General features: G+C 43.2%; 1 protein-coding gene across 12 annotated transcripts in view; it reads left to right on the top strand.

The window, feature by feature from the left end:
- Nucleotides 1–19,050, top strand: part of LOC138652282 (uncharacterized) — a 119,291-nt gene extending 100,241 nt beyond the window's left edge. For 7 of the 12 annotated variants that reach the window (XM_069743052.1, XM_069743056.1, XM_069743058.1 and 4 more), the window contains 19 exons: nucleotides 2,574–2,633; nucleotides 2,852–2,881; nucleotides 3,130–3,183; nucleotides 3,749–3,778; nucleotides 4,049–4,108; nucleotides 4,328–4,357; nucleotides 5,505–5,558; nucleotides 6,122–6,148; nucleotides 6,425–6,478; nucleotides 7,130–7,159; nucleotides 7,507–7,551; nucleotides 10,358–10,405; nucleotides 12,056–12,100; nucleotides 13,473–13,517; nucleotides 14,028–14,072; nucleotides 16,410–16,448; nucleotides 16,736–16,772; nucleotides 17,276–17,327; nucleotides 18,813–19,050. In XM_069743052.1, coding sequence (XP_069599153.1) covers nucleotides 2,574–2,633; nucleotides 2,852–2,881; nucleotides 3,130–3,183; nucleotides 3,749–3,778; nucleotides 4,049–4,108; nucleotides 4,328–4,357; nucleotides 5,505–5,558; nucleotides 6,122–6,148; nucleotides 6,425–6,478; nucleotides 7,130–7,159; nucleotides 7,507–7,551; nucleotides 10,358–10,405; nucleotides 12,056–12,100; nucleotides 13,473–13,517; nucleotides 14,028–14,072; nucleotides 16,410–16,448; nucleotides 16,736–16,772; nucleotides 17,276–17,285 — 743 coding nt within the window. In that variant the 3' untranslated portion in view covers nucleotides 17,286–17,327; nucleotides 18,813–19,050. The remainder of the gene's footprint in view (nucleotides 1–2,573; nucleotides 2,634–2,851; nucleotides 2,882–3,129; nucleotides 3,184–3,748; nucleotides 3,779–4,048; nucleotides 4,109–4,327; nucleotides 4,358–5,504; nucleotides 5,559–6,121; nucleotides 6,149–6,424; nucleotides 6,479–7,129; nucleotides 7,160–7,506; nucleotides 7,552–10,357; nucleotides 10,406–12,055; nucleotides 12,101–13,472; nucleotides 13,518–14,027; nucleotides 14,073–16,409; nucleotides 16,449–16,735; nucleotides 16,773–17,275; nucleotides 17,328–18,812) is intronic. The other 5 variants (XM_069743055.1, XM_069743060.1, XM_069743061.1 and 2 more) reach the window with 3 other exon arrangements.
- The last annotated feature ends 6,784 nt before the right edge of the window (nucleotides 19,051–25,834 follow it).

A 25,834-nucleotide genomic window follows, 5' to 3' on the forward strand; every position in this document is an offset into this window, starting at 1 on the left:
AGAGATAGAAAATAAAGCCTACCTTGCCTCAGAGAAATTCCCCAAAGGTAAAGGAAGCTCCCCACATATATTGACTGTGAGTAAAGATGAAAGTCACAAACGCAGAAATGAAACAGGTTTCAGCAAAGGGAGGCCAGACTTACTAAATAGACAGAGGATAGGAAAGGTAACTTTGCGATCAGCACAAAAACCTACAAAAAACCACGCAGAGTGTGCAAAAAAGACCTCTGCACCGACTCACGGTGCGGAGGGGCCACTCTGCATCCCAGAGCTTCCAGCTAGCAAGACAAAATCATGAAAACCAGCTGGACAAGAAAACAGTGAACAAATAAAGACTATAAGGAACTTAGCTTCTGCAGGAGAAGGCAGGTCACCAGAGAGATCCAGGAGCGAACTGAACTAATGCAAAAACATTGACAGCTGGCATGGAGTAACGATCTGAGAGGAGTTAAATAGAGCAGTCAACCAAAGGATAAACCACGTCACCTGTGTAAGGAACCTCAGAAGCAGCAGCTTCACTCATAGCCACCAGAGGGAGCCCATAGACAGAACTCGCCGAAGTACCATTCACGACCACAGGAGGGAGTTCGACAACAGAATTTACAACAGGTCCCCAGTTTGCCTCTCGGTTCTGGAGAGAGCTTTGTCGTCTGCTCAGTATTGAGTTGAATCTGTCCTTGGCTTATCATCCCGAGACGAATGGGTTGGTTTAGAGAGCCAATCAGACTCTGGTCACATATTTACGACATTTTGTTTCTGCCAGGCAGGATGACTGGGCATCCTTGTTACCGTGGGCAGAGTTTGCCCTTAACAACGCTGTAGCCGACTCCACCGGTCAGACTCCTTTCCTCCTTAATTACAGCCAGCATCCGTGGGTACCTGTGCCTATGCCCGTGTCCTCTGCTGACTCCAGGGTGGCAGAATGGGCAGTGGAGGCACGGGACATTTGGGACCGCACTCAGGATGCCATCTGAGCTTCCAAGGAGAGAATGAGGTCCTCCGCCGATGCACATCAGCGTCCTGCCCCGACCTTTGCTCCTGGAGACTTAGTGTAGCTCTCCGCCCGTAACATCAGGCTGCGTTTTGAGTCCACTAAGTTTGCACCTCACTACTTGGGTCCCTTCAAGGTCCTCGAACAGGTTAATCCTGTGGTCTACTGTCTAGCCCTTCCTCCACGCCTTGGTATCACTGACACCTTTCATGTGTCCCTCCTTAAGCCCGTATACATGTCCCGGTTTTCTGAGTCATCTGCCGGGACATCTGGTTCGTCTACGGACGATTACGAGGTGAACGCTATTTTGGGGTGCAAGGTGGTACGTGGCAAAAAATTTTATTTGGTGGACTGGAAGGGTTACGGTCCTGAGGATAGGTTCTGGGAGCCTGCTGAGCACATTCAGACTCCACAGCTCATTGCCGCCTTCGAGCGTAGCGAGGCCTAAGGAGGGGGGCCCTAGGGCGGGTAATGTTAGGGGTCGAGTTCCCACCTCTGCACAGGGGGAATCTCAGGCCATCTCCGCTGCAGTCTCCCATTCTTCTCCTGCCGCAGTGGAGCCTGCTCAGCGGAGATGTCAGTACCAGCGTCTTGCTCAGTCTGACTCTGTACAAAGAGTTACTGCTGCTTTTCCTGCTTCTGCCATTGAAGCCAGTGCTGGGCAGCGGCGAGCAGATGCTTCTAGGACTAAGTCCTGCTTTTCTCGTTCTGAGCATGCCTAGAGTAAGATCTCTCAGTGGAGATCGAGGGTCACATGTTCAGATACTGCAGTTAAATCCATTGGTCCTTCAGGAAGGTCCTGTAGGTGCTCAGGCTCTCTGGCAGCCTCTCATTGGTCCTTCTAGGAAGGTCATGTACTTGCTGCAACTATTTAAAGCTCGCATGGCCGCACGGCCATGCGCTAGTATCTTTCTAAGTTATGTGCTTTGCACCAGTGTGGTCATGTAAGATTGTGTTCAGGGACCCGGCTGAAATAAGCCCCTAGAATGCTGGCACCTCTGGCGAGGAGATTGTGTTTGTGTGTATTCAGGGACCTGGCTGAAATAAGCCCCTAGAATGCTGGCACCTCCGGCGAGGAGATTGTGTTTGTGTGTATTCAGGGACCTGGCTGAAATAAGCCCCTAGAATTCTGGCACCTCCGGCGAGGAGTTTTGTGTGCATGCATGACCACTGACTGCTCTCAGTTGGGTAGTTCGCCTGTGCCTCTGTGAAGTCTAATAGGGCGCAGTGCTTTGCTTTCACGGCTACTCTGTGAAATAACAGAGCTAGTTCATACCGCCATATAGTGCCGCCGTTTGCTAGCAGCAGGTTCTCCTGCATGGTGGACCCCGGGCTGCGAACGCATCTATAACAATAAAACATCTATATTTACTCGGTGCGTTCCGCTAGCCCTAACACACGACAGTATAAAAAATCATGGGTCATGAAGGGGTTAATGTAAACTAGTCAAGAAATAAAAAAGATCTTGTACAATTAGAATCAAAGAATAAAGTTAAGGCCGGGGTCACACGATAGTATAAAAAAATCAGTCTGATTCCCATCCAGAAAGGTGGAACAATTTACTAATGATATTCTTCTCTAGGAACAGGCGGCACGTTATCATCTACGGGGCCAGTACAAGGATTACTGTCAGGAGTACTCAGTGAGTAATCATGGGGAAGACTCTTCTATATGATAAGAGGATGTAATGCTTGACCTACCAACAACTACCTATGCCAACAACTAAGAATCGAAGTTTCTAGATCTGGGTCCAAATGTAACAAATATAAAGATTTACTCCGTTGTAAATTTTGATTTTTTTTTAGCTTATGTTCTAAATACTTGTAAAAAGTTATTAACATAAAATTGTATTTTTTACAGATGCAGGAGGAAAACTTTTATCAGATACAGGTAAATTGACTTCAGCAGTGAATATGATGTTACATGGTAGAAGAATCAGCTGCAGGACAATACACCTTCATTTTTTCATCAGTTTTATGCGCCTACACAAAATTTTGTAAACTTTTGCAAAACATTAAAGTTTCCTTAAAATCAATGAAGTTAATTTTCTTAGGGCTGCAAAAAGTCCACATAAAAGTTCTCTTTCCACCATGGTAGAGAACAATGGGTCATGTTCTGCATTTTATTTGTGTTTGAAGGTGGTATACTGTCTGGCGTTGGTGGAACAGCAGGAGGGAAGACTGGTGGATTAAGTGAGTGGTCATTAATACTTTTGTTACAAACACAACAAGAATAAAGTTAAGGCCGGGGTCAAACGACAGTATAAAAAAATCGGTCTGATTTTCATCTGGAAAAATGGGACAATTTTATTCTCACTTGTCATCTGTATGCAACACTTTTTTTTACATCTGCAGTTATTAATAATTTCCAGGACCATTTACAAGTTTCTATTTTACAGAATTGTAATGTATCCTTAAAAATCAGATGCTATTCTGTGGCATCCAATATTCGAAGCAAAATCGAGCATGCTGGGCTGTTTTTCTAAGGCGGATTAGGTCTCACTGCCTCACTGAATAACACCGGTCCGAATAATTTTTTTTTTATCTGATTGTATTCGTCCAATTTATACCATAGTCTGCATGAGATTTGGTAATCAACCCAAGTTTCGCAACTTTTCCTTCAATGGGGCTGACCGGCACAGTCAAGTAGAAGATTCTCATTATTCTGAAAGAACATTGAAGGGGCGGTGAAGTCCTAGAAAGTCCCACGGTTTCTTTGACCGCTATGTATACTAAAATATTTTATCCTTTGTTTCAGGTGGTGGTGGCGGTGGACTATCACTAACAGGTAATTGCACCCAAGCAATGTCTAGTAACGTTCAACATTTTTAATGAAAAAATACGGACGTTCTTTAAGATGCTGTGGAGCCTTTGTCTGAACTGTACTGAAAAGCGCAATCCGTAATGTTAATGTAAAGTAGTCAAGAAATAAAAAAGATCTTGTTACAATTAGAATCAAAGAATAAAGTTAAGGCCGGGGTCACACGATAGTATAAAAAAATCAGTCTGATTTCCATCCAGAAAAGTGGAACAATTTACTAATGATATTCTTCTCTAGGAACAGGCGGCAGCACATCAGCTACTGGGCCAGTACAAGGATTAGTGTCGGGAGTACTCAGTGAGTAATCATGGGGAAGACTCTTCTATATGATAAGAAGATGTAATGCTTGACCTATATACATAGTAACTATGTCAACAACTAAGAATCAAAGCTTCCAGATCTGGGTCCAAATGTAACAAATATAAAGATTTACTCCGTTGTAAATATTGATTTTTTTTAGCTTATGTTATAAATAATTTCAAAAAGTTACTAACATAAAATTGTATTTTTTTACAGATGCAGGAGGAAAACTTTTATCAGATACAGGTAAATTGACTTCAGCTGTGAATATGATGTTACATGGTAGAAGAATCAGCTGCAGGACAATACACCTTCATTTTTTCATCAGTTTTATGCGCCTACACAAAAGTTTATAAACTTTTGCAAAACACTAAAGTTTCCTTAAAAACAATGAAGTCAATGTTAGGAGTCGAGTTCCCGCCGCTGCACAGGGGAAATCTCAAACCATGTCTGCTGCAGTCTCCCATTTTGCATCGGCCGCAGTGGAGCCTGCTCAGCAGAGACGTCGGTCCCAGTGTCTCACTGAATCTGATACTGTGGAAAGGGTTACTGCTGCCTCTCCAGGCTCTACTATTGTACCCTGCACTGGTCTGTGGTGAGCAGGCTTTTCTGGGACTAAGTCCTGCTTTGCACACACTGAGCATGCCCAAGGTAAGATCTCTCAGTGGAGATCAAGGGTCGCATGCTCAGATACTACAGCAACTTCCATTGGTCCTCCAGGAAGGTCCTGTACCTGATCAAGTTCTGTGGCAGCCTTCCATTGGTCCTTCTTGGAAGGTCCTGTAGGTGCTACAGCTATGAAAGGTTCTCATGACCGCACGGCCATGCGCTAGTATCAAATATGTACGAGCTCAGCGCCAGTGTGGTCGTGTGTGTGTTCAGGGACCTGGCTGAAATAAGCCCCTAGAATGCTGGCACCTCCGGCGAGGAGTTTTGTGTATGCAGTCAGGGACCCGGCTGAAATAAGCCCCTAGAATGCTGGCACCTCTGGCGAGGAGTTTATGTCTGAGTTCAGAGCTGGCTAATAGCCATTAGAATTCCGGCTCCACCGGAGAGGAGCTGCTTGTTGGTTGGACTGCATGACCACTGTTGGCTCTACACAGAAGCTGTTTCCCCGGGGAGCTAAACAGGGCACAGCGTTATCTTTACTGCGGGCTCTGTGAAGTAACAGAGTTTGTTTGTAGTAATTTGCTTCGCCGCCTTGCTTAGCAGCAGGTTCTTTCCTGCACGTTGGATCCTGGGTTGCGAATGCACCTATCTCATCTAATAAATATATTCGGTGCGTTCCACCAACCCTAACAGTCAATTGTCTGTAAAAATTACACATAAAAGTTCTCTTTCCACCATGGTAGAGAACAATGGATCATGTTCTGCATTTTATTTGTGTTTGAAGGTGGTATACTGTCTGGCATTGGTGGAACAGCAGGAGGGAAGACTGGTGGATTAAGTGAGTCGTCATTAATACTTTTGTTACAAACACAACAATAATAAAGTTAAGGCCGGGGTCACACGACAGTATAAAAAAATCAGTCTGATTTTCATCTAGAAAAATGGGACAATTTTATTCTCACTTGTCATCTGTATGCAACACTTTTTTTACATCAGCAGTTATTAATTATTTCCAGGACCATTTACAAGTTTCTCTTTTACAGAATTGTAATGTATCCTTAAAAATCGGATGCTATTCTGTGACATCTAATATTCAAAGCAAAATCGAGCATGCTGGGTTGTTTTTCTAAGGCGGATTAGGTCTCACTGCCTCACTGAATAACACCGGTCCGAGTACAATTTTTTTATCTGATTGCACTCGTCCAATTTATACCATAGTCTGCATGAGATTTGGTAGTCAACCCAAGTTCCGCAACTTTTCCTTGAATGGGGCTGACCGGCACAGTCAAGTAGAAGATTCTCATTATTCTGAAAGAACATTGAAGGGGCGGTGAAGTCCTGGAAAGTCCCACGGTTTCTTTGACCGCTATGTAAACTAAAATATTTCTTCCTTTGTTTCAGGTGGTGGTGGCGGAGTATCAGTAAAAGGTAATTGCACCCAAGCAATGTCTAGAAACGTTCAACACTTTTTATGAAAAAATACGGACGTTCTTTAAGACGCTGTGGAGCCTTTGTCTGAACTGTACTGAAAAGCGCAGTCCGTAATGTTAATGTAAAGTAGTCAAGAAATAAAAAAGATCTTGTTACAATTAGAATCAAAGAATAAAGTTAAGGCCGGGGTCACACGATAGTATAAAAAAATCAGTCTGATTTCTATCCAGCAAAGCGGAACAATTTACTAATAATATTCTTCTCTTGGAACAGGTGGCACATCATCATCTACTGGGCCAGTACAAGGATTAGTGTCAGGAGTACTCAGTGAGTAATCATGGGGAAGACTCTTCTATATGATAGGAGAATGTAATGTGTGGGCTAAAGAAGAACTCCCAGTTTCTTTAATCTTAATATAGTGCAGTTGTCATATTATATAGCACTGTGTACTTACAATTGCTCATTTTACCCTTCTACCCAGCTAATTCTTCTCTTTTCTCCCCTCTTCACCTCTTGTCCCAGCTGCTCCCTCTTCAGCCTTGCCAGGGACTTTGCATTAAAATAGAATTGTAATTCTAATGATGACTCACGCAGGGAAAAGAGACCTCCTGTTTCTACATAGAGCCTTGAAGGATTTTGCTGGTCAGTTATTAATCATGTGATGTCATAGACCTAATGGAAAAGATAAAAATTAACTGGGTGAAAAGGCAAAATGAGTAATCGTAAGTACACAGTGCTGTATAATATTATGACTACATTTTATTTAGAGTATGAAAGCTTTGATGGGAGTGCTCTTTTTAAATACAGTACATAGTAACTATGTCATTGACTAAGAACCAACGTTTCCACATATAGGCCCAAATGCAATTGATATAAGGATTTAATTTGTTGTAAATAACATACGTTATGTCTATTTTTTTTTAGGTTATGGTATAAATAGTTTTAAAAGTTACTAATTTAAAATTGTGTTTTTTTCAGACGCTGGAGGAAATCTCTTATCAAATGCAGGTAAATTTACTTGGCAGTTGTATCCTGAGCGGTATATGATGTCTCATGTATATGACTGTATTACTGCCCCTTACACCCTGTATCCGATTCTGATCTGTCAGACATTGGTCGTGTTCGACCACAGATATTTAAGTTTCTCAGTTTTAAAGCTCTTTAAGTGTGTTTTTGTAAGAGCTCCATGTGATGATGGTTGAGAAAAATGTTTTGCATCTGAGAACTTGCAGTAGAGGGACAACCGGTACCGATACTCCACAGAACTAAGTGCAGGAGAGTTTGAAGACATATTTTAAGTATAATAATTCACATATAAAAGATATGATTGTTCTATCTCTCTTTTTTTTTTAAAGGTGGAGTACTGAAAGATGTTGGAGGAGCGACAGGAGGGCATGCCGGTGAGTGTCTGTTTGGTGGCAGTGTTAGGAGTGCAACATTTCCACTTAAAAATCATTAGGTCTAGTATAGGGGTTCAGCCAGGAGGCCCAATTTGCTAGTGCAAATTGTCACCATAGTAATAGTTGTAATGAGAGTACCATATTGTAACACTAACAATTTTAATCTCTATGGATGACTAATTCAATCCAGAAATTTGTTTTTGTTTAAACTTTTTTTGAGTTTTATATACCACTGTAATGTAACACTAACTGCATTAAACTGTATGGATGACTAATTGAATCCAGAAAATTTTTTGAAGCTTTTTTTGTTTTACATACCACCTTAGTATAACAATGGATGACTGTCATGCTGCTGCAGTGCAGTATAATGCAACCTCATCAGAGGGAGCTTGAGAGGGAAGAGAGACTGCGTACACAGAAGCACCACAGAGCAGCAGCACAAGTGCCACCAAGTGGCGAGAGAGTGGTCCGACAGGCCGAGTCAAAATACAATCAGAGGCAGGAGTACTCAAAAAGGATAAACAGTAAACGTGGTCAGAAAACAAGCCAGGAGGTTCAGCAGTCGTCAGGAGCAGATAAGACAAAGTCAGAAAACAGAAGCGAGTCCGAATGCGAGCCAAGTCAGGAACCAGAGAATCAAGCAGATAAACAGAGAAACGATGGGAAAAGGGCAGACAGAGGGAGTAAACAGACAAGGGACAAGTCAGGGATCACAGCAGGACAAATCAAGAGTTACCAGAGTCAGGTTCACATGCCAAAGACAGAACTGCCACCTCCAGCAGGATGAATGGGAGCTATATAACAAGCTTGAGCCCAGAAGGAGGCAGAGCAAAGTTAACCCTTGACATGATCCGCCCGGAAAAAGAGCAGATAGGACTAAACCCTGGAACGGATCATAACAATGACTAAATGAATTCAGAAGAAAATTGTGAATCTTTTTTTTTAAGTTTTATATATCACCATAATGTAATACTAACCATGTTAAACTCTAGTGATGACAATATAGTAATTTTTTTCATCCAACCCAAAAAAACAATGCGGTCACGTGTTGTAGAGATGAGCGAACTTGTTCGGAAAATGTTTGCCAATCTTAAATTCGGTACAAATGTAGCACACTCGGATTCGTGTTCAGTTTCACGAGAATTTTTACTCAAAGTCTGCAAAATTCGGTCACAGTTCGGTAAATCATCACGTTACCACTAATGCTTTTGTTATGACTTTGGCTAGGATAGTGGGAAGGAAGAGGGTACCTCTAGTGTCCCTGGACCCTCCTGCATCACCCAGTCCCCTGGCCATTGTCATCTTCTTCCGGGCAGAGAATGGCTGGCGCATGCGCAGTGCGCCCACCGAGATCTGCCGGCCAGCACCTGGCAACAATAGGAGATTTCACCTTTTGGTTCATTTTGATTACTGTGATAGACCCTATCACAGAGATCAAAGTAAATAAAAATAGTAAAGCAAACCCCCTTTATCACCCCCTTAGTTAGGTAAAATAATAAATTAAAAAATGTATGTTTTTCCATCTTTCCATTAGGGTTAGGGTTATTTTTGGGGGTTGTAGTTGGGGCTAGAGTTAAAGTTGGGACTAGAGTTAGGGTTATGGTTGGGGTGATAGTTGGGGTTATAGCTAAGGTGAGGGTTGGGATAGGGTTAGGGTTGGGGCTAGGGATATGGTTGGGGCTAGAGTTAGAGCTAGGGTTAGGGTTGGGGTTGGGCTATGGTTAGGGTTAGAGCTAGGGTTGGGGCTAGGGTTAGGGTTGGGGCTAGAGTTAGGGTTGGGGCTAGAGTTGAGGTTATGGTTGTGTTTGGGTTAGGGTTTTCTTGGGGTTAGGGTTGTGGTGTTGGGGTTAGGGTTTTGGTTATTGTTTGGATGAGGGTTATACGTGTGTCAGGGATAGGGCTATGCTACTGTTGGAGTTAGAATTGGGGGGTTTCCACTGTTCAGGTACGTCAGGGGGTCTCCAAACGGGACATGATGCCCACCATTGATTCCAATTTTGCATTTAAAAAATCAAAAGGTGCTCCCTCCCTTCTGAGCCCTGCCATGCACCCAACTAGAACTATTACTGAGCTGTACAATGCTGCCAGTGTGCCGAGGTTGGCAGTGCTTGTCCTTTTATAACCTCTAATGAGGTAATGCGGCCAGTCAATCACAGTAATGCCACAACAAAGATGGTTACGGCATTACAGTGACTGGCAGGCAATCCCTGCATGGTTATTGGCTGTGTAACAGGCGCCAAACATGCAGGGAGGGGATTCAATCTCCAAATCCGAGCACTTGCCAATGATCGTCGAATGCCGAGCACATCTGAGCACCCAGATACTTGAGTGACACCCTAGTATTACCGAGCATGTTCGCTCATCACTGTTATGTATGTTTTTTCATATTTTTCAGCCTTTATTAGTAACATTTTGAAAAGACATTGATAACTTAAGACCATATTTTTCTCAGACGGTGGAGGAAATCTCTTACGAAATGCAAGTAAACTTGTATCATGAGCGGTAAATGAGGTCTCATGTGTATGACCGTATTACTGCTGTCCTTACTTGCTCCATCTAGTACTGGTCTGTCAGACATTGGTCTTGTTAAACTATGGATAAGTATATTCCTAAGTATGCTGTCATATTAATACTGTGGTTTTGTACAAGCTTCATGTGCTGATAGTTCAGCAAAATCATTTGCAGCTGCAAACTTGAAGCAGAGTGACAACTGGTACCGATATTCCACAACATGGTTTGAAGATATGCTATGTGTCGTAATTCACACATAGAGGTTATGGTCACTTTTATCTCTTTTTTTTCAAAGGTGGAGTACTGAAAGTTGCTGGAGCATCATCATCAGAAAAGATGGGCGGTGAGTGTCTGTTTGGTGGCAGTAGTAGCAGAAGTATCATCACCACAGTAGTACTAATGAGAGCACCGTAATGTAACACTAACAACGTTAATCTCTATGGATGACTAATTTAATCCAGAAACATTTTTTTAAATCTTTTTTTTTAGTTTTATATACCACCATAATGTAACACTAACCACGTTAAACAGTATGGATGACTAATTGAATCCAGAAAATTCTTTGAAGATTTTTTTTTATTGTTTTATATACCACAGTAATGTAGCACTAACCGTGTTAATCTCTATGGATGACTAATTCAATCCAGAATTTTTTTTTTTAACTTTCTTTGGAGTTTTATATACCACCGTCATGTAACACTAACCACATTAATCTGTATGGATGACTAATTGAATCCAGAAACATTTGTGAAGTTTTTTTTTAGTTTTATATACCCCCTTAATGTAACACTAGCCACGTTAAACTGTATGGATGACTAATTGAAACCAGAAAAATATGTTGAATATTTTTTATGAGTTTTATATTCCACCGTGATGTAAGAATAAGCATGTTAAACTCTATGGATGACTAATTGAATTCAGAACAAATTTTTTTATTTTTTTTAGCGTTTTATATACCACTTTAATGTAACACGAACCATGTTAAACTCTAAGGATGACAAAATAGTCAATGTTTTCACCCTCCTAAAAAACAAGGTGGTCACGTGTAGAGATGTGCAAATTTGTTCAGAAAACTTTCGCCAATCTCAAACACAGCACACATGTAGCACATTCGGATGCGTGTTCGGTTTCCCGAGCATTTTTGCTCAAAGTCGGCCTTGAGTAGTGGCTGCTATAGTTTTGGCTGGTAGTTGTGGTGGTGGTATTATAGTGCCTGCACTGACACCGCTGCTGCCTCATCACCAACGAAGCTACCGCCTCACCAACACCGGAGCTACCGCCTCACCAACACCGGAGCTACCGCCTCACCAACACCGGAGCTCCTGCAACCCTCAACCTACTGTCTCCTTCCCCATAATCCTGTAGAATGTAAGCCCGCAAGGGCAGGGTCCTCGCCCCTCTGTATCAGTCCGTCATTGTTAGTTTGTTTACTGTATGTGATATTTGTAACTTGTATGTAACCCCTTCTCATGTACAGCACCATGGAATCAATGGTGCTATATAAATAAATAATAATAATAATAATAGCTATAGTGAGACGGTTAGTTAAAGTGTTAGTGTTGACCACTAACAATAGTCCAACATATGTAATTGTAGCTGGTAATACTAGATGTGATCTAACTAAAATAACTTAGTTCATTTTATTTTTTTAAGTTCTTTTTAATCTTATATTTCAATTTTTAAGATTCCAGAAATAGTCCACCAAAAATATTATTCTTAAATTCGTCCTATAAATGTCTAAAAATAAATATAAATAAAATGACAATAATTAACAATAATTTCAGCTCTCTGAATGCTGAGCTCTGTATCACCACACCCACAACACTGATAAACTGAAAAATAAACCTATCAAAATTAATAACTTTGTAAAAAAAAAAAGATGAAAAAAAATCAATAAAAAAGAATTGAGATATGTATATCTTATTTGTAAGGTGCAGCCACTGAAAATCTGCGAGCGCCATTTACTAATGACAGCGTTCTTCTCTCTGAATAGGTGGAAAGACACATAAAAGACCAGGATTATTGTCGGGACTCCTCGGTGAGTAATCATGGAGAAGACATCTCAGAATAAGAGGATACAATGTGTGACATAAATGTAGAGTAATAACTGTGCCAACGACTAAGAACCAAAACATCCGGATCTACAGTAGATCGAAAGTCAACGATTCGCCAAATTGTATAAAATTTTTAATTTATGTTCAAATTTTTCTTAATTTTTTAGCATCTGATGTAGAATATTTAAAATGTTTCCAAGGAAAATGTACCGTATATACTCGAGAATAAGCCGAGATTTTCAGCCCCAAAAAATTGGTCTGAAAGTGCCCCTCTTGGCTTATACTCGAGTCATGGAAGGAGGGGGGGTCGGCGGGTGATGGGGAGCGATGCCTGTCAAGTACTCACCTGCTCCCGGCGCTCCTGACGCGGTCCCCACATGTCCCACGGTCTTCGGGCGCCTGCAGCTTCTTCCCCTGTTCAGCGGTCACTGGTACCGCTCATTAAAGTTATGAATATGGACTCCACTCCCATAGAGGTGGAGCCGCATATTCATTACTGTAATGAGCGGTACCATATGACCGCTCACTACAGGAAGAAGCTGCAGCTCCCGGAGACGTGGGACATGCGGGGACTGCGTCAGGAGCGCCGGGAGCAGGTGAGTATGTCATATTCACCTTTCCGCGTTCCACCTCTGCCTCGTCTTCCCGTCCTCTTGCTGTGACTGTTCAGGTCAGAGGGCGCGATGACGTATTAGTGTGCGTGCCGCCCTCTGCCTGAACAGTCAGTGCGGAGAGATGGGATGCTGAGGAGCAGCGACGAGAGGTGAGTATGTGATTTTTTTTATTTTTTAGTGCAGCAGCAGCATTACATGTGGCACAATGCATGGAAAGAACTACATGGAGCATTATATGGGGCATCTATGGGGCCATAACTGCATGGAGCATTATATGGGGCATCTATGGGGCCATAAAGAACTGCATGGAGCATTATATGGGGCATCTATGGGGCCATAACTGCATGGAGCATTATATGGGGCATCTATGGGGCCATAACTGCATGGAGCATTATATGGGGCATCTATGGGGCCATAACTGCATGGAGCATTATATGGGGCATCTATGGGGCCATAACTGCATGGAGCATATTACTGCTCCTTACTAGCTCTGTCCGATACTGATCAGTCAGATAATGGTTGTGTTCGACTACAGATAGGTCTGTTCCTCAGTACGGTGTTACATTAATACTGTGGTTGAAGTTGAGAGAAATCTTTGGCAGCTGAAATCTTGCAGTTGCGTAGGAAGCTAACTGGTACTGATATTCCATAGTATCAAGTGCAGGAGAGTTGGAAGACATTTAAAAAAAATGTAATAATTCACGTATAGAGGATTTGATTATATTTATCTTTTTTTTTCAAGGCGGAATAGTGAAAGATGTTGGAGACACGGCAGAAGGGCTGGTTGGTGAGTGTCTGTCTGGTGGCAGTAGTAATATTAACGTCATCACCGCAGTAGTAGTTGTAACGAAAGCGGAGTAATGACGGCTGTAGTAGAGCCTGGTAGTTATGGGGGTTGGTATAGTATTAGCCAGTGGCGTAACTAGAGTCCAATGGTCCCTGATGCAAAATTTGAACATACCCCCAGTGCCATAGTCCGGGCCCGTGCGGGAGATGTCTCATGTCTACGTATTACTGCTCCTGACAGTCTCTCTCTAGTACTGATCTGTAAGACATTGGTCCTGATAGACTACTGATCTGAGAGCTTCTCCAGTGCGGAGCTACATTAATGCTGAGGTTTTGTATGAGCTTCATGTGGTCATATTTCAGAAAACTCTTTTGTAGCTGAAAACTTGCAGTTGTGAAGAGCGACAGCTGGTGCTGATATTCCATAGTATTAAAGGCAGGAGAGTTTGTAGAGATTATTTAAGTATAAGAATTCACATAGAGAAGATATGATTATTTCTTCTTTTTTAAGGTGGAATATTGAATGGTGGCAGAAAAACATCAGGAGGGTCGGCCGGTGAGTATCTGGTGGCAGTAGTAGTAGACACCACAGTAGGAGTTACCGTATTTTTTGGACTATAAGATGAACCGGACCATAAGACGCACCTAGTATCAGAGGAGGAAAGTAGGAAAAAAACTGAAGCAAAAAATGTGGTCAATGGTCCCCTCATCCCTATCCTGGTATGAATGGCCCCATTCTTATTCCGATATGATTGATTTGTCCCATCATGTTCCTGGTATGATTTATTGGCCCCATCCAGTTCCTGGTATGATTGATTGATTGATTGGCCCCATCCAGTTCCTGGTATGATAGATTGACTGGCCCCATCCAGTTCCTGGTATGATTGATTGGCCCCCATCCAGTTCCTGGTATGATTGATTGATTGGCCCCCATCCAGTTCCTGGTATGATTGATTGATTGGCCCCCATCCAGTTCCTGGTATGATTGATTGATTGGCCCCATCCAGTTCCTGGTATGATTGATTGATTGATTGGCCCCCATCCAGTTCCTGGTATGATTGATTGATTGGCCCCATCCAGTTCCTGGTATGATTGATTGATTGGCCCCATCCAGTTCCTGGTATACATGGCCCCATCAGAAAAGATTAAAAAAAACAACATTATTCTCTTTTTCCTCCGCTCCCTCGCAGCGTCCTGCTCCGGTGCCAGCAGATGCTTAATGCTTGAAAGCAGCTCATGGCAGGGATGTCATGCACTGCTCACAAACAAAGCCCAGCTGCCGGTATAATCACCGGGACCGTTCAGCGCAGAGAGCGATGAGTATCCATTCCTCTTCAGTACCGTGCGCTGTCAGCCGCCTGCTTCCTGCTGCTGCGGCGGCCATGTGTGCCGATACTTAAGAGAAATGAATATTCTGAATATTCCGGCAGCTGGGCTTTGTTTGTGAGCAGCTCATGACGTCCCTGCCATGAGCTGCTTTCAAGCATTAAGCAGCTGCTGGCACCGGAGCAGGAAGCTGCGAGGGAGCGCCATGTGTAGAAGAGCGCAATGTTTTTGCTTTTTTTAATCTTTTCTGATGGGACCATGTATACTAGGAACTGAATGTGGGCGAATCATACCAGCAACGGGATGGGGTCAATCAATCATACCAGGATGCCAGGATAAAATGAATATTCATTGTCCTCCACGCCTATGGGCGTGGAATGCAGTGCATATTCATTTTTCTTTAGCAGCGGGCACAGGAGTTAGCCAGAGCCGCCGGCTCCTGCCTCTGTGACCCGCTGCTCCTCTGATACCGCTCCCCCACCACAGCCAGACCCCATACCTGTGGACTATAAGACGCACCCCCCATTTTCCTCCACATTTTGGGAGGAAAAAAGTGCATCTTATAGTCCGAAAAATAATATTTAGAAATTTGGTTGTCCCACCAAATTTAAACACTTTGAGATTTGCTTTACGTGAATCTCCAAAAATTAAGAGGCAGGGTAAATACTATCTGTATTTGTTATTTTACATTTTTGGAATTGTTTGGGGTCCACTTGTCAAAAGAGTGAAAAGCTCTTTTAACACTTGGGTAAAAACTAATTGAAAAATAGTAGATGTCTCTTTTTTTAGTTCTTTTTGTGCACATAATATTAACCTGTAGAGATTGTATCTAAATTTGCAATAGACTGTATTTTGCAAATTGTATATTCGAAGAGTCTGGAATTAGGTTGAAATGTTCCCTCACGTGGATACTTTGCTGAGTAATAGCTTGATCATCTGACTTCCAATGTTTAGATATGAGGTGCAGATGAGAAATATTCAAATTTTGGAGATCTGTTCAAGTTCAGTTTGAAAATTTGATTCGCATAACATGAGCCTCAATTAATCTGTAAAAAAAAATAGTTTGTTATGGTCCGAGGTCTCCCAACTTTAGGAAGAGGTTAGAAACCAATAGGGAATCATTCTCACTCAGCACATGACCTGTCCCTACCATCCCAGCTCCCAACGGTCCACCATTGGCTTCCACTTTGGTGCCGGTCTTGTCTTTACTCTTCTTCGATGATTTGAACTACATGATAGTGGAATGTGTGTTGCCCTACTCAATGACTTGGGGCAGAAGCCGCCATGACATCAGACCATGCATTGAGGCTTTACTGGCAAAGAGTGAGGAGGAGATTGGTCAAGAAAGACAGAGGAGAACCTACAGGGAGCTTCAACCTCAGGGACAGGTGACAGATTAGGTGGACTTGATTTTTTTCATTTTTTTAAGCCCATCCAGAGCAAAAATGGTGCCCAATATTATTTAGTTTAGAACCGATGCTCTAATCCTTAAGTCGTACCCAACATCTCCTCTCACTCCCTATATTCTGTCATACTAAACTTAGACAATCTAAAATTTCTGTTTCAGGAAGTAGCAGTTCCGAAGAAAAACACAAAAGCAAAAATAGTAAGTACAAACCAGCTACTATGGCGGGGCTCTTGAGTTTTCTATAGATTGTACATTGTGTCGGCAGTTACATAGTTCCGGATTCTCTCAAGTCGAAACTTCGGCGATGAGAAAAAAGCCAATGTGGCCATGGATGGAACTCCTCAAAGCTTGTTCCTGATGTGACAAAGTTTGTTACATGAAGTAGGACTGAGTTTACTATTTAGAACACTGTGATGATAGATATGTTCTATATGTCATACATTTGGTTACTCTAACTATCTCAAAATGTCAAATTTCAATTTCAGATCACTGGAATAGAGGAAGAAACAAAAACAAAATCAAGTAAGTAAAACCATGTACGATTGCGGGAGTCCTCACTTATCATTGTGTGGGCACTTAACTATCTCAGGGTTCTCTTAAAGTCGAAACTTAGAGATGAGAAAAGGCTAATTTGGTGAAAGATTTGAAGAGGTACCTAATTTTTATGTTAAATTTCCCAGAGGAGCATTGCACAGCGAATAAGCCTCCTTACATTGGTATGCCAGAGCCGGTATGCCACTCTCCCCAAGAGAAACGTTAACCCTTAGACCACACATTCTCAGTCAACACAAAAGCCATAAATGCAAGAAATGGAGTAGAGGACAGAGCAGGAGGGGTATGCAGCTGCAGCTATACCCTACGGTGTCTTTAACTTGGCATGCAATGATCTCGGAGAAGCGGCAACAACTTTGGCTTTGGACATTATTTATTTATGGTCTGCCTAAGTCATAAGTTCATCAAATACAAAGTAGAGGAAAAGTTTGAAAAAATTGTTCCATGAGATCAACCCACTTTTTTTATTCTAGGAAGAGGTGAAGAAGATTAGTAGGAATTAGCAACAGTGGTGATGAACAAAATGTGAGTATGGTAATAACTATCTACTGTATCTATCTATCTATCTATCTATCATCCATCTATCTATCTTACTGCAGGTTGTAGACTTGTCGGAAGAGGTAGGTCTTCAGGTTCTTTTTGAAGGTTTCGATGGTAGGCGAGAGTCTGATGTGTTGGGGTAGAGGGTTCCAGAGTAGGGGTGATGCGTGAGAGAAATCTTGTATACGATTGTGGGAAGAGGAGATAAGAGGGGAGTAGAGAAGGAGATCTTGTGAGGATCGGAGGTTGCGTGTAGGTAAATACCGGGAGACGAGGTCACAGATGTATGGAGGAGACAGGTTGTGGATGGCTTTGTACGTCATGGTTAGGGTTTTGTACTGGAGTCTCTGGGTAATGGGGAGCCAGTGAAGGGATTTACAGAGGGGAGAGGCCGGGGAATAGCGGGGGGACAGGTGGATTAGTCGGGCAGCAGAGTTTAGAATAGATTGGAGGGGTGCGAGAGTGTTCGAGGGGAGGCCACAGAGCAGGAGGTTGCAGTAGTCAAGGTGGGAGATGATGAGGGCATGGACTAGCTGTTTTGCAGATTCTTGATTAAAGGTACCGTTACACTAAACGATTTACCAACGATCACGACCAGCGATACGACCTGGCCGTGATCGTTGGTAAGTCGTTGTGTGGTCTCTGGGGAGCTGTCACACAGACAGCTCTCTCCAGCGACGAAAGATCCGGGGAACAACTTCGGCATCGTTGAAACTGTCTTCAACGATGCCGAAGTCCCCGGGTAACCAGGGTAAACATCGGGTTACTAAGTGCAGGGCCGCGCTTAGTAACCCGATATTTACCCTGGTTACCATTGTAAAAGTAAAAAAAAAACACTAAATACTTACATTCCGATGTCTGTCACGTCCCCCCCCCTCAGCTTCCCTGCACTGTGTAAGCGCCGGCCGTAAAGCAGAGCACAGCGGTGACGTCAATGCTGTGCTCTGCTTTACGGCCGGCGCTGACACAGTGCAGGGAAGCTGAGGGGGGGGGGGGACATGACAGACATCGGAATGTGAGTATTTAGTGTTTTTTTTTTACTTTTACAATGGTAACCAGGGTAAATATCGGGTTACTAAGCGCGGCCCTGTGCTTAGTAACCCGATATTTACCCTGGTTACAGGTGAACACATCGCTGGATCGGCGTCACACACGCCGATCCAGCGATGACAGCGGGTGATCAGCGACCAAAAAAAGGTCCTGATCATTCCCCAACGACCAACAATCTCCCAGCAGGGGCCTGATCGTTGGTCGCTGTCACACATAAAGATATCGTTAGCGGGATCGTTGCTACGTCACAAAAAGCGTGACGTTGCAACGATATCCTTAACGAAATCGTTATGTCTGAAGGTACCTTAAGGAATGTGCGGATGCAGGAAAGTCTTTATCTTTCTCGTCTTAGAGCGCGATCACTTAGTTTTTAAAAAATAAATTAATAAATGTAATATTACCCATTCTGTGTCCCGACAGGTTCTGTGCCTTTATCTACAACGCCAATTCATCAGATCACTGGAATCCTTGATATAAATGTGGATACAGAAAGAATATTGTCGCCTGAAATGAACAGCGTGAATTCGGCGGTCTCACAAATATTCACTTACTGAAATCTACTTATTGCAATTAATAATGTATACTTGTTCTTCATTTTTCTTTGTAAGCCTGCAATCACTGCTTCTATGGAAATAATAAATTTAATATTCTCATTATACCTGGCGATTATGTTTTGAGATTTCATTTAATAATATTAACCCCTTTAACCCCAGGGTGGTTTGCACATTAATGACCGGGCCAATTTTTTACAATTCTGACCACTGTCACTTTATGAGGTTATAACTCTGGAACGCTACATTGGATCCCGGTGATTCTGACTTTGCTTTTTCATGACATATTGTACTTCATGATAGGGATAACATTTCTTCGAGGTAACTTGCATTTATTTGTGAAAAAAATGGAAATTTTCTAATTTTGAATTCTTATGCCCTTAAATCAGAGAAATATGTCAGAGAAAATAGTTAATAAATAACATTTCCCACATGTCCACTGTCAGGCAGCAGGAATTCTCCCGCTGTTTGGGGTAGATCCCAAGCTTTACCTGTCTCTGTGGTCTCCCATTCAGGTGTGTCCGCTGCAGGAGCTGCTCAGCATAGATGTTGTTCCCCTCATCTTGCTCAGACTCCTGGTATGTGCTTGGTTACTGCTGGTTCTCCAGCCAAAGCTATAGTAACTAGTATTGGGCAGATGCAGTCTTGTGCTCTGGAGCCCAAGTCCAGAAATCACCGTACTGAGCATGTCCATGATGTGGCATCTCTGGATTGGCCCGCGAACGATGTCACGGCCAGCTGGGCGTGAGTGTTTGGGGTGGAACCTAATGTTTAAAAGGCTCTAAGAGGCGCCCGCGGGTGTGCTAGTATCATTTGTGTGTGGTTATGTGAGTGAGACGCTACCATTATGTCTGTCTGATCTTGGAACTGTACACGTAGGCAGGCAGCTAGTGGGGGCAATTAGCTGTTGGCTTAGCATCTGTTACCTACATGTGTGCGGTTAGCACAGTAGAATTCCAGAGCAAGCTCAACCCTAGTCAGGGTATTATGCTCAGCAGCTGTATCGTTACTGTGTGCCATTGACACAGCTCAGTTGCAGTGCATCTGTTTAGTTTCTGTGGGCGATTGACTCAGCTCAGTTGCAGAGCACCTGTTTCATTTCTGTATGCTAATGACACAGCTCAGTTGCAGAGCATCCATTTCGTTTCTGTGTGTGAATGACACAGCTTAGTTGCTGAGCATCTGTTTCGTTTCTGTGTGCGATTGACTTAGCTCAGTTGCAGAGCACCTGTTTCATTTCTGTGTGCTAATGACACAGCTCAGTTGCAGAGCATCCATTTCGTCTGTGCGTGAATGACACAGCTCAGATGCTGAGCATCTGTTTTGTTTCTGTGTGCGATTGACTCAGCTCAGTTGCAGAGCACCTGTTTTATTTCTGTGTGCTAATGACACAGCTCAGTTGCAGAGCATCCATTTCATCTGTGTGAATGACACAGCTCAGTTGCTGAGCATCTGTTTTGTTTCTGTGTGCGATTGACTTAGCTCAGTTGCAGAGCACCTGTTTCATTTCTGTGTGCTAATGACACAGCTCAGTTGCTGAGCATCTGTTTTGTTTCTGTGTGCGATTGACTCAGCTCAGTTGCAGAGCATCTGTTTCATTTCTGTGTGCTAATGATACAGCTCAGTTGCAGAGCATCCATTTCATCTGTGTGAATGACACAGCTCAGTTGCTGAGCATCTGTTCACTTTCTGTGTGCGATTGACACAGCTCTTTTGCAGAGCATCTGTTTCGTTTTTGTATGTGAGTGACACGGTTCAATTGCAGTGTGCTTGTTCTGTGACGTTTAGCAGGGCATAGCATTTAGTAATCTTTCGTACTGTTCCTCTCTGTGGAGTAACAGAGCATGGAATTCAGCTTCCCGTTCACACTGAGTGGCTTTAACTCACAAACATGTGTACAAGCATTCGCTCGCTGTGTGTTCCGTCATTGCTCACACTATCAGCAGTTTAACATTATATTTATTTAGTGCAATCCACCAACCCTAACATCTACTTTACATCAGAACAATTTTTGAAACAAAGTTTTTTTGTTAGGAAGTTATAAGGGTTAAAAGTTGACCTGCGATTTCTCATTTTTCCAACAAAATTTACAAAACCATTTTTTTGGGGACCACATCACATGTGAAGTGACTTTGAGGGATCAATATGACAGAAAATAACCAAAAGTGTCACCATTCTAAAAATTGCACTCATCAAGGTGCTCAAACCCACATTCAAAAAGTTTATTAACCCTTCAGGTGCTTCACAGGAATTTTTAGAATGTGGAAAAAAATTATTTGACTGTTTTTTTTTTATTTACACTAGGGTAGCAGGAAAAATGGACCACAAAATTTGTTGTGCAATTTCTCCTGAGCATGCTGATACCTCATATGTGGGGGGAAAACCACTGTTTGGGCGCATGGCAGGGCTCAGAAGGGAAGGGGAGTCATTTGACTTTTTGAATGTAAAATTTGCTGGAATTAGGGGACGCCATGTCCCGTTTGGAGAGCCCTTGATGTGCCTAAACAATGGAAACCCCACACGTGACCCCATTTTGGAAACAAATGTTGTTTTAGCCCCCAGTTTTTAATTTTTCTAAGGGCTAAAAGGACTTTTTTCTTTTACAACAAACTAGGTCCATATTTTTCAGGCACAGTGCAAAGCTCATAAGGGAAGGAGGCGCCATACTATAGTGCAGACTTTACTGTTATGGTTTGCGGGTGCCATACCTCACTGGGAGAGCCCATGAGGTGCCAGAACAGCAGAAACCCCCATAAGTGACCCTATTTTACAAATAACACCTCTCAATGCATTTGTATAGGGGTGCAGGAATCATATTGATGCCATGGGTGTATCACAGAATTTTATACCATTGGGTATTGAAGACAAAATAATTACATTTTTACCACCAAAATTTTGTTTTAGCCCCAGATTTTACATTTTCACACAAGTAGATAACATGGCACCATAATTTGTCACAAAATTCCTACTGAATGGTGCAATACCACATATGTGGCTGTACAGTACTGCTTAGCCATACAGAGAGACTCGGAGCGCTATTTGCCTCCTAGAGCGCAGATTTTCCTAGAATAGTTTACGGACTTCATATAGAGAGCCCCTAAGTGATGGAAGAGCAGAATCCCTCCCTCAAGTGACCCCATTTTGGACATTATGCCCCTTTGGAAATTTATCTACAGATGTAATTATGATTTTGACTTCATAGGTGTTTTGCAGAAACAGGCAGCAATGAATGCTCTCATTCTTCTCCAGCGGCAGTGAAGCCTGCTCAGCGGAGATGTTGCTCCCAGCGTCTGGCTTAAGATGATACTGTGCGCTTAGTTACTGCTGCCCTTCCAGGCTCTGCCTTTGTAGCCATCACTGATCAGCAGCGAGCAGGTCTTTCTGGGTTGAAGTCCTGCTTTTCCCATACTGAGCATGCCCACGGGACGACCTCCCATTGGAGGTCGGGGGTCACATGCTCCGGTCCTGTTGCGGATCCTATTGGACCATCTGGAAGGTCCCGTAGCAGTGCTGCTATAAAAGGTTTGCATGGCTGCTCGGCCATGCGCTAGTGTATACTTGAAAACGTGTGTGTGTAGATGTGTGAAAGTCGCTCACTAATCATCCTCTTCCTAGTGTTGTTGACTGCTCGCTAATGGTGGATATTTGCTATCTAGTGCCCGACAGTGCAATCTGCACTTAACACACGATACGGCGTCTTATTGCTGTGACCTCCAGTGCAGCGCCGTGTGCTATTAGAGCGCTTTCCTGACCCAAGTCTGGGTGGTTAGTGGCGTCCGCCAGAGTGGCACTACATACACTCTTGTGCATTAAATTATTTCTGTTAAACTGACACCCTTTCCCTGTGTCTTGGGATAGAGTTCTGTGACTCTTTCCCTGTGTCTTGGGATAGAGTTCTGTGATTCCTTGCTTGTGCTCTTTATGCGGTACCGAGGCCCTGTGACGCAACAGGGTTCGCTTCCTTCATACCGGGTGAAGCTAGCCGATGTATGTAGCCATATTATACCGCCATATAGTCTGTCATTAATCAGCAGCAGGTTCCATCTCTGCACGGAGGACCCCGGGCTGCGAATGCACCTGATACCACCTTCCTAATTATTTGGTGCATTCTGCTAGCCCTAATACATGCACACGTAAATTAGGCAGGCTCTCATCACTTCAGAAATGCCAAACATGTGAATGCTATATGTGGTTTAGGCACACTGGGGCTCAGAAGGGAGGGGGCACTTGGATTTGTGAGCGCAGAATTTGCTGAATTTCATTTAGGGGGTGAGGAGCCATTTTGCCTTTCCACAGCATTTGTGCTATCAATAACGTAGAAGCCCCTATATTTCCGTTAACAGATGAATGACAGACCTGAGTGGGGACTTGCTTTTTTAGTGGATTGAATTGAAGCTTTCATTGGGAACATTTTACATGGCATTTATGATCACATTTATTCTCCGGTGATCTACACTGAGCACTTACATCAGGGCTTCCATCAGAATCTCTGAGAGATGTGATTCAGATGAAACCCCGAGGGATCCATTCACTGTTATGAGACATCAGAGTTACTCCTTCATAATTACATGTATATAATGCAAAATAAAAATCACAAGAAAATATAATTATACCTCCCCTTTAGCATCTGTTCTCATTGATTTTTCCCTTTAACGTTTCTGAGGGCTCTTACTCCTACATTTTGGAGGTCCCTCCCTCATGAAAAATAGTTAGCTAGATAGTGGAATACATATTCCCCATCCATTTACAATGTCAGCTCAAACATGTCCATTTGAATTTTGGGCTTTGCCCGCCACCACCACCATGTCCACCGCCATGTGATTATGCATCCCTTGCTTTTAATTTTCAGAGTGAAGGTAGGTGCTGTGAAACCTGCGTTTTGTAAGCCCCACAGTTCATTTTTGCCACCGGATCCCAATGGAGCCACTGTCATGGTGGGTGAAGCTGCTGTAAGTAAATTGGATTCTACCAGACACCAAAAGCATAAGAATTAAATTCTGAAAACAGTGTAACCAGCTAGGGCCTGTATTGTGGTCAGTCTGTCAGGCCGGAAACCCATGTCAGGAACATGAACAAGCCTCATTTTACTTGGAAGCAGCCTCCTCAAGGGAAAGAGGCAGGAAGTGCCATTGACCAGTCTGCACAAGCTTACGCATTTTCTATTGGTTTGATAAATAGCATATCTTTTATCTAGCAATTGTGCGACTGGTGCAAAGCCTGCAGAGATATGCAAATGTGACTATTTATCTCTAATTTTCCTGAGTCTGCTATTGCCGTGTGTAATAAAGCTGATATCTTTAAAAAAATTGCCACATATTGCTAGACATATTGAATTTGTACATAACACCTCTGTGAGGGTACTTGTGAAAAATAAAGCCAGGAAATAGTTTTTTTCATAAGCATCAAGCATTCAATATGAGAACGGGTGAAGTTAAGGCTGTGTTACAGATCAGAAGGTGACTGGATCTCATTCTAGCTTCCTGTCAAAATGTGGTCAGCGGGGTACACCACTGACAAACCCAGACAATTGCCAGGATGTTGTGGGTTGGATGGCAGACAAAGGTTCCAGTGTGTTGACAAGCAGCACCGCAAAGACTTCCACACGGTCCAGTCTCAGTAGCCAAGAGGCAGGGCTTCTGAATCCTCAACCTGGTCCTCGTTCCTCCCACCATCAAGAGTCCCAGAAGACATATGACCCCAACAATGGCCACTCTGCGGAACTGTTTACGTTCCCTTGCAATTTGTCAGGCCTCTCAACGTGCACCATTAATCAGGGTCATGAGGAGATGGAGTGCAGTGATGCCCAAACATTTGAGCACCCACGACCTGGAGAAAGCCACATTGGGGAAGGTCAATTGATGTCTGAAGAGGTGGGGGATAATCATGATGCGCAGTTGCCATTAGGTCAGCCTCAAATTAATTGCAACTCAGAAGAAGGATCAGATTGAGGAGTTGGAAGATGACGTGGTCGAGGATGCCACTGATCCAACCTGGCACTGTGGCATGCCTAACAAGCATGCCAGTTCAGACATGGATGGATCCGTAGCACAGAAACAGGCAAGGAGAGCTAGTGGTTTGACCAGAGGGAGAACTCTGTCAACTGTTCCACAGAGCTTCCCGCACTCGCCTAGTTAACAGGCCAAGGGTGTGTTGTTCCCCTGTATGGCAGTTTTTTTTCCCCTGAAATTCCTTCAGACAAAACAACTGTAATTTTGATCATCTGCCAAACCAAGCTAAGAACAGGCAACCTGAGCACCACCAGCATGCCAAATCACATGGCATCCAAGCACCCCAGTAGGTGGACCTGGGTACAAAATATTTGTCTGATGCTGGAACCACTACCCCTTCCCCTGTGTTACGGCCTTTAAAATCTGCTGTCTATGAAGCAGACCCTGATGCCCATAACCTGCAGTTGTACAGACACAACAGTAGGCAACCACATCCAGTTTGTTGTCCCAGTGCAGCGTTCACTTGTCAATGCCCCAGACATTTAACAGTAAGGAGAAATGCCCACCCACAGGGAAAAACTATAAACACCCACATTGGCAGATTGGTAGCCCTGGAAATGTTGCATTTTCGACTTGTGGGAACTGAGTCTTTTCGCGACCTCTTGGTGGTGGCAGCACCACGGTACTCGATTCCCATCCAATACTATTTTTCACAGTGTGCCATCAACGCATTACATAATCAAGCACGTTTTACACAATATCAGCCGTGCTGTGGACAATGCAGTCACAGGGTAGGTCTACTTTACCACAGACATGTGGACAAGTTCTTGTGAACTGGGACGCTACATTTCCCTTATGGTGGTGGGATGGCTTTTATGTTATTTTTGTTCAAAAACAGTATTACTAAGAACCCTGTGTTACTTAAATGCACTTTTGCTTTTTA

This window comes from Ranitomeya imitator, chromosome 10 (genome assembly GCF_032444005.1).
Source record: "Ranitomeya imitator isolate aRanImi1 chromosome 10, aRanImi1.pri, whole genome shotgun sequence".
Classification (NCBI taxonomy): domain Eukaryota; kingdom Metazoa; phylum Chordata; class Amphibia; order Anura; family Dendrobatidae; genus Ranitomeya; species Ranitomeya imitator.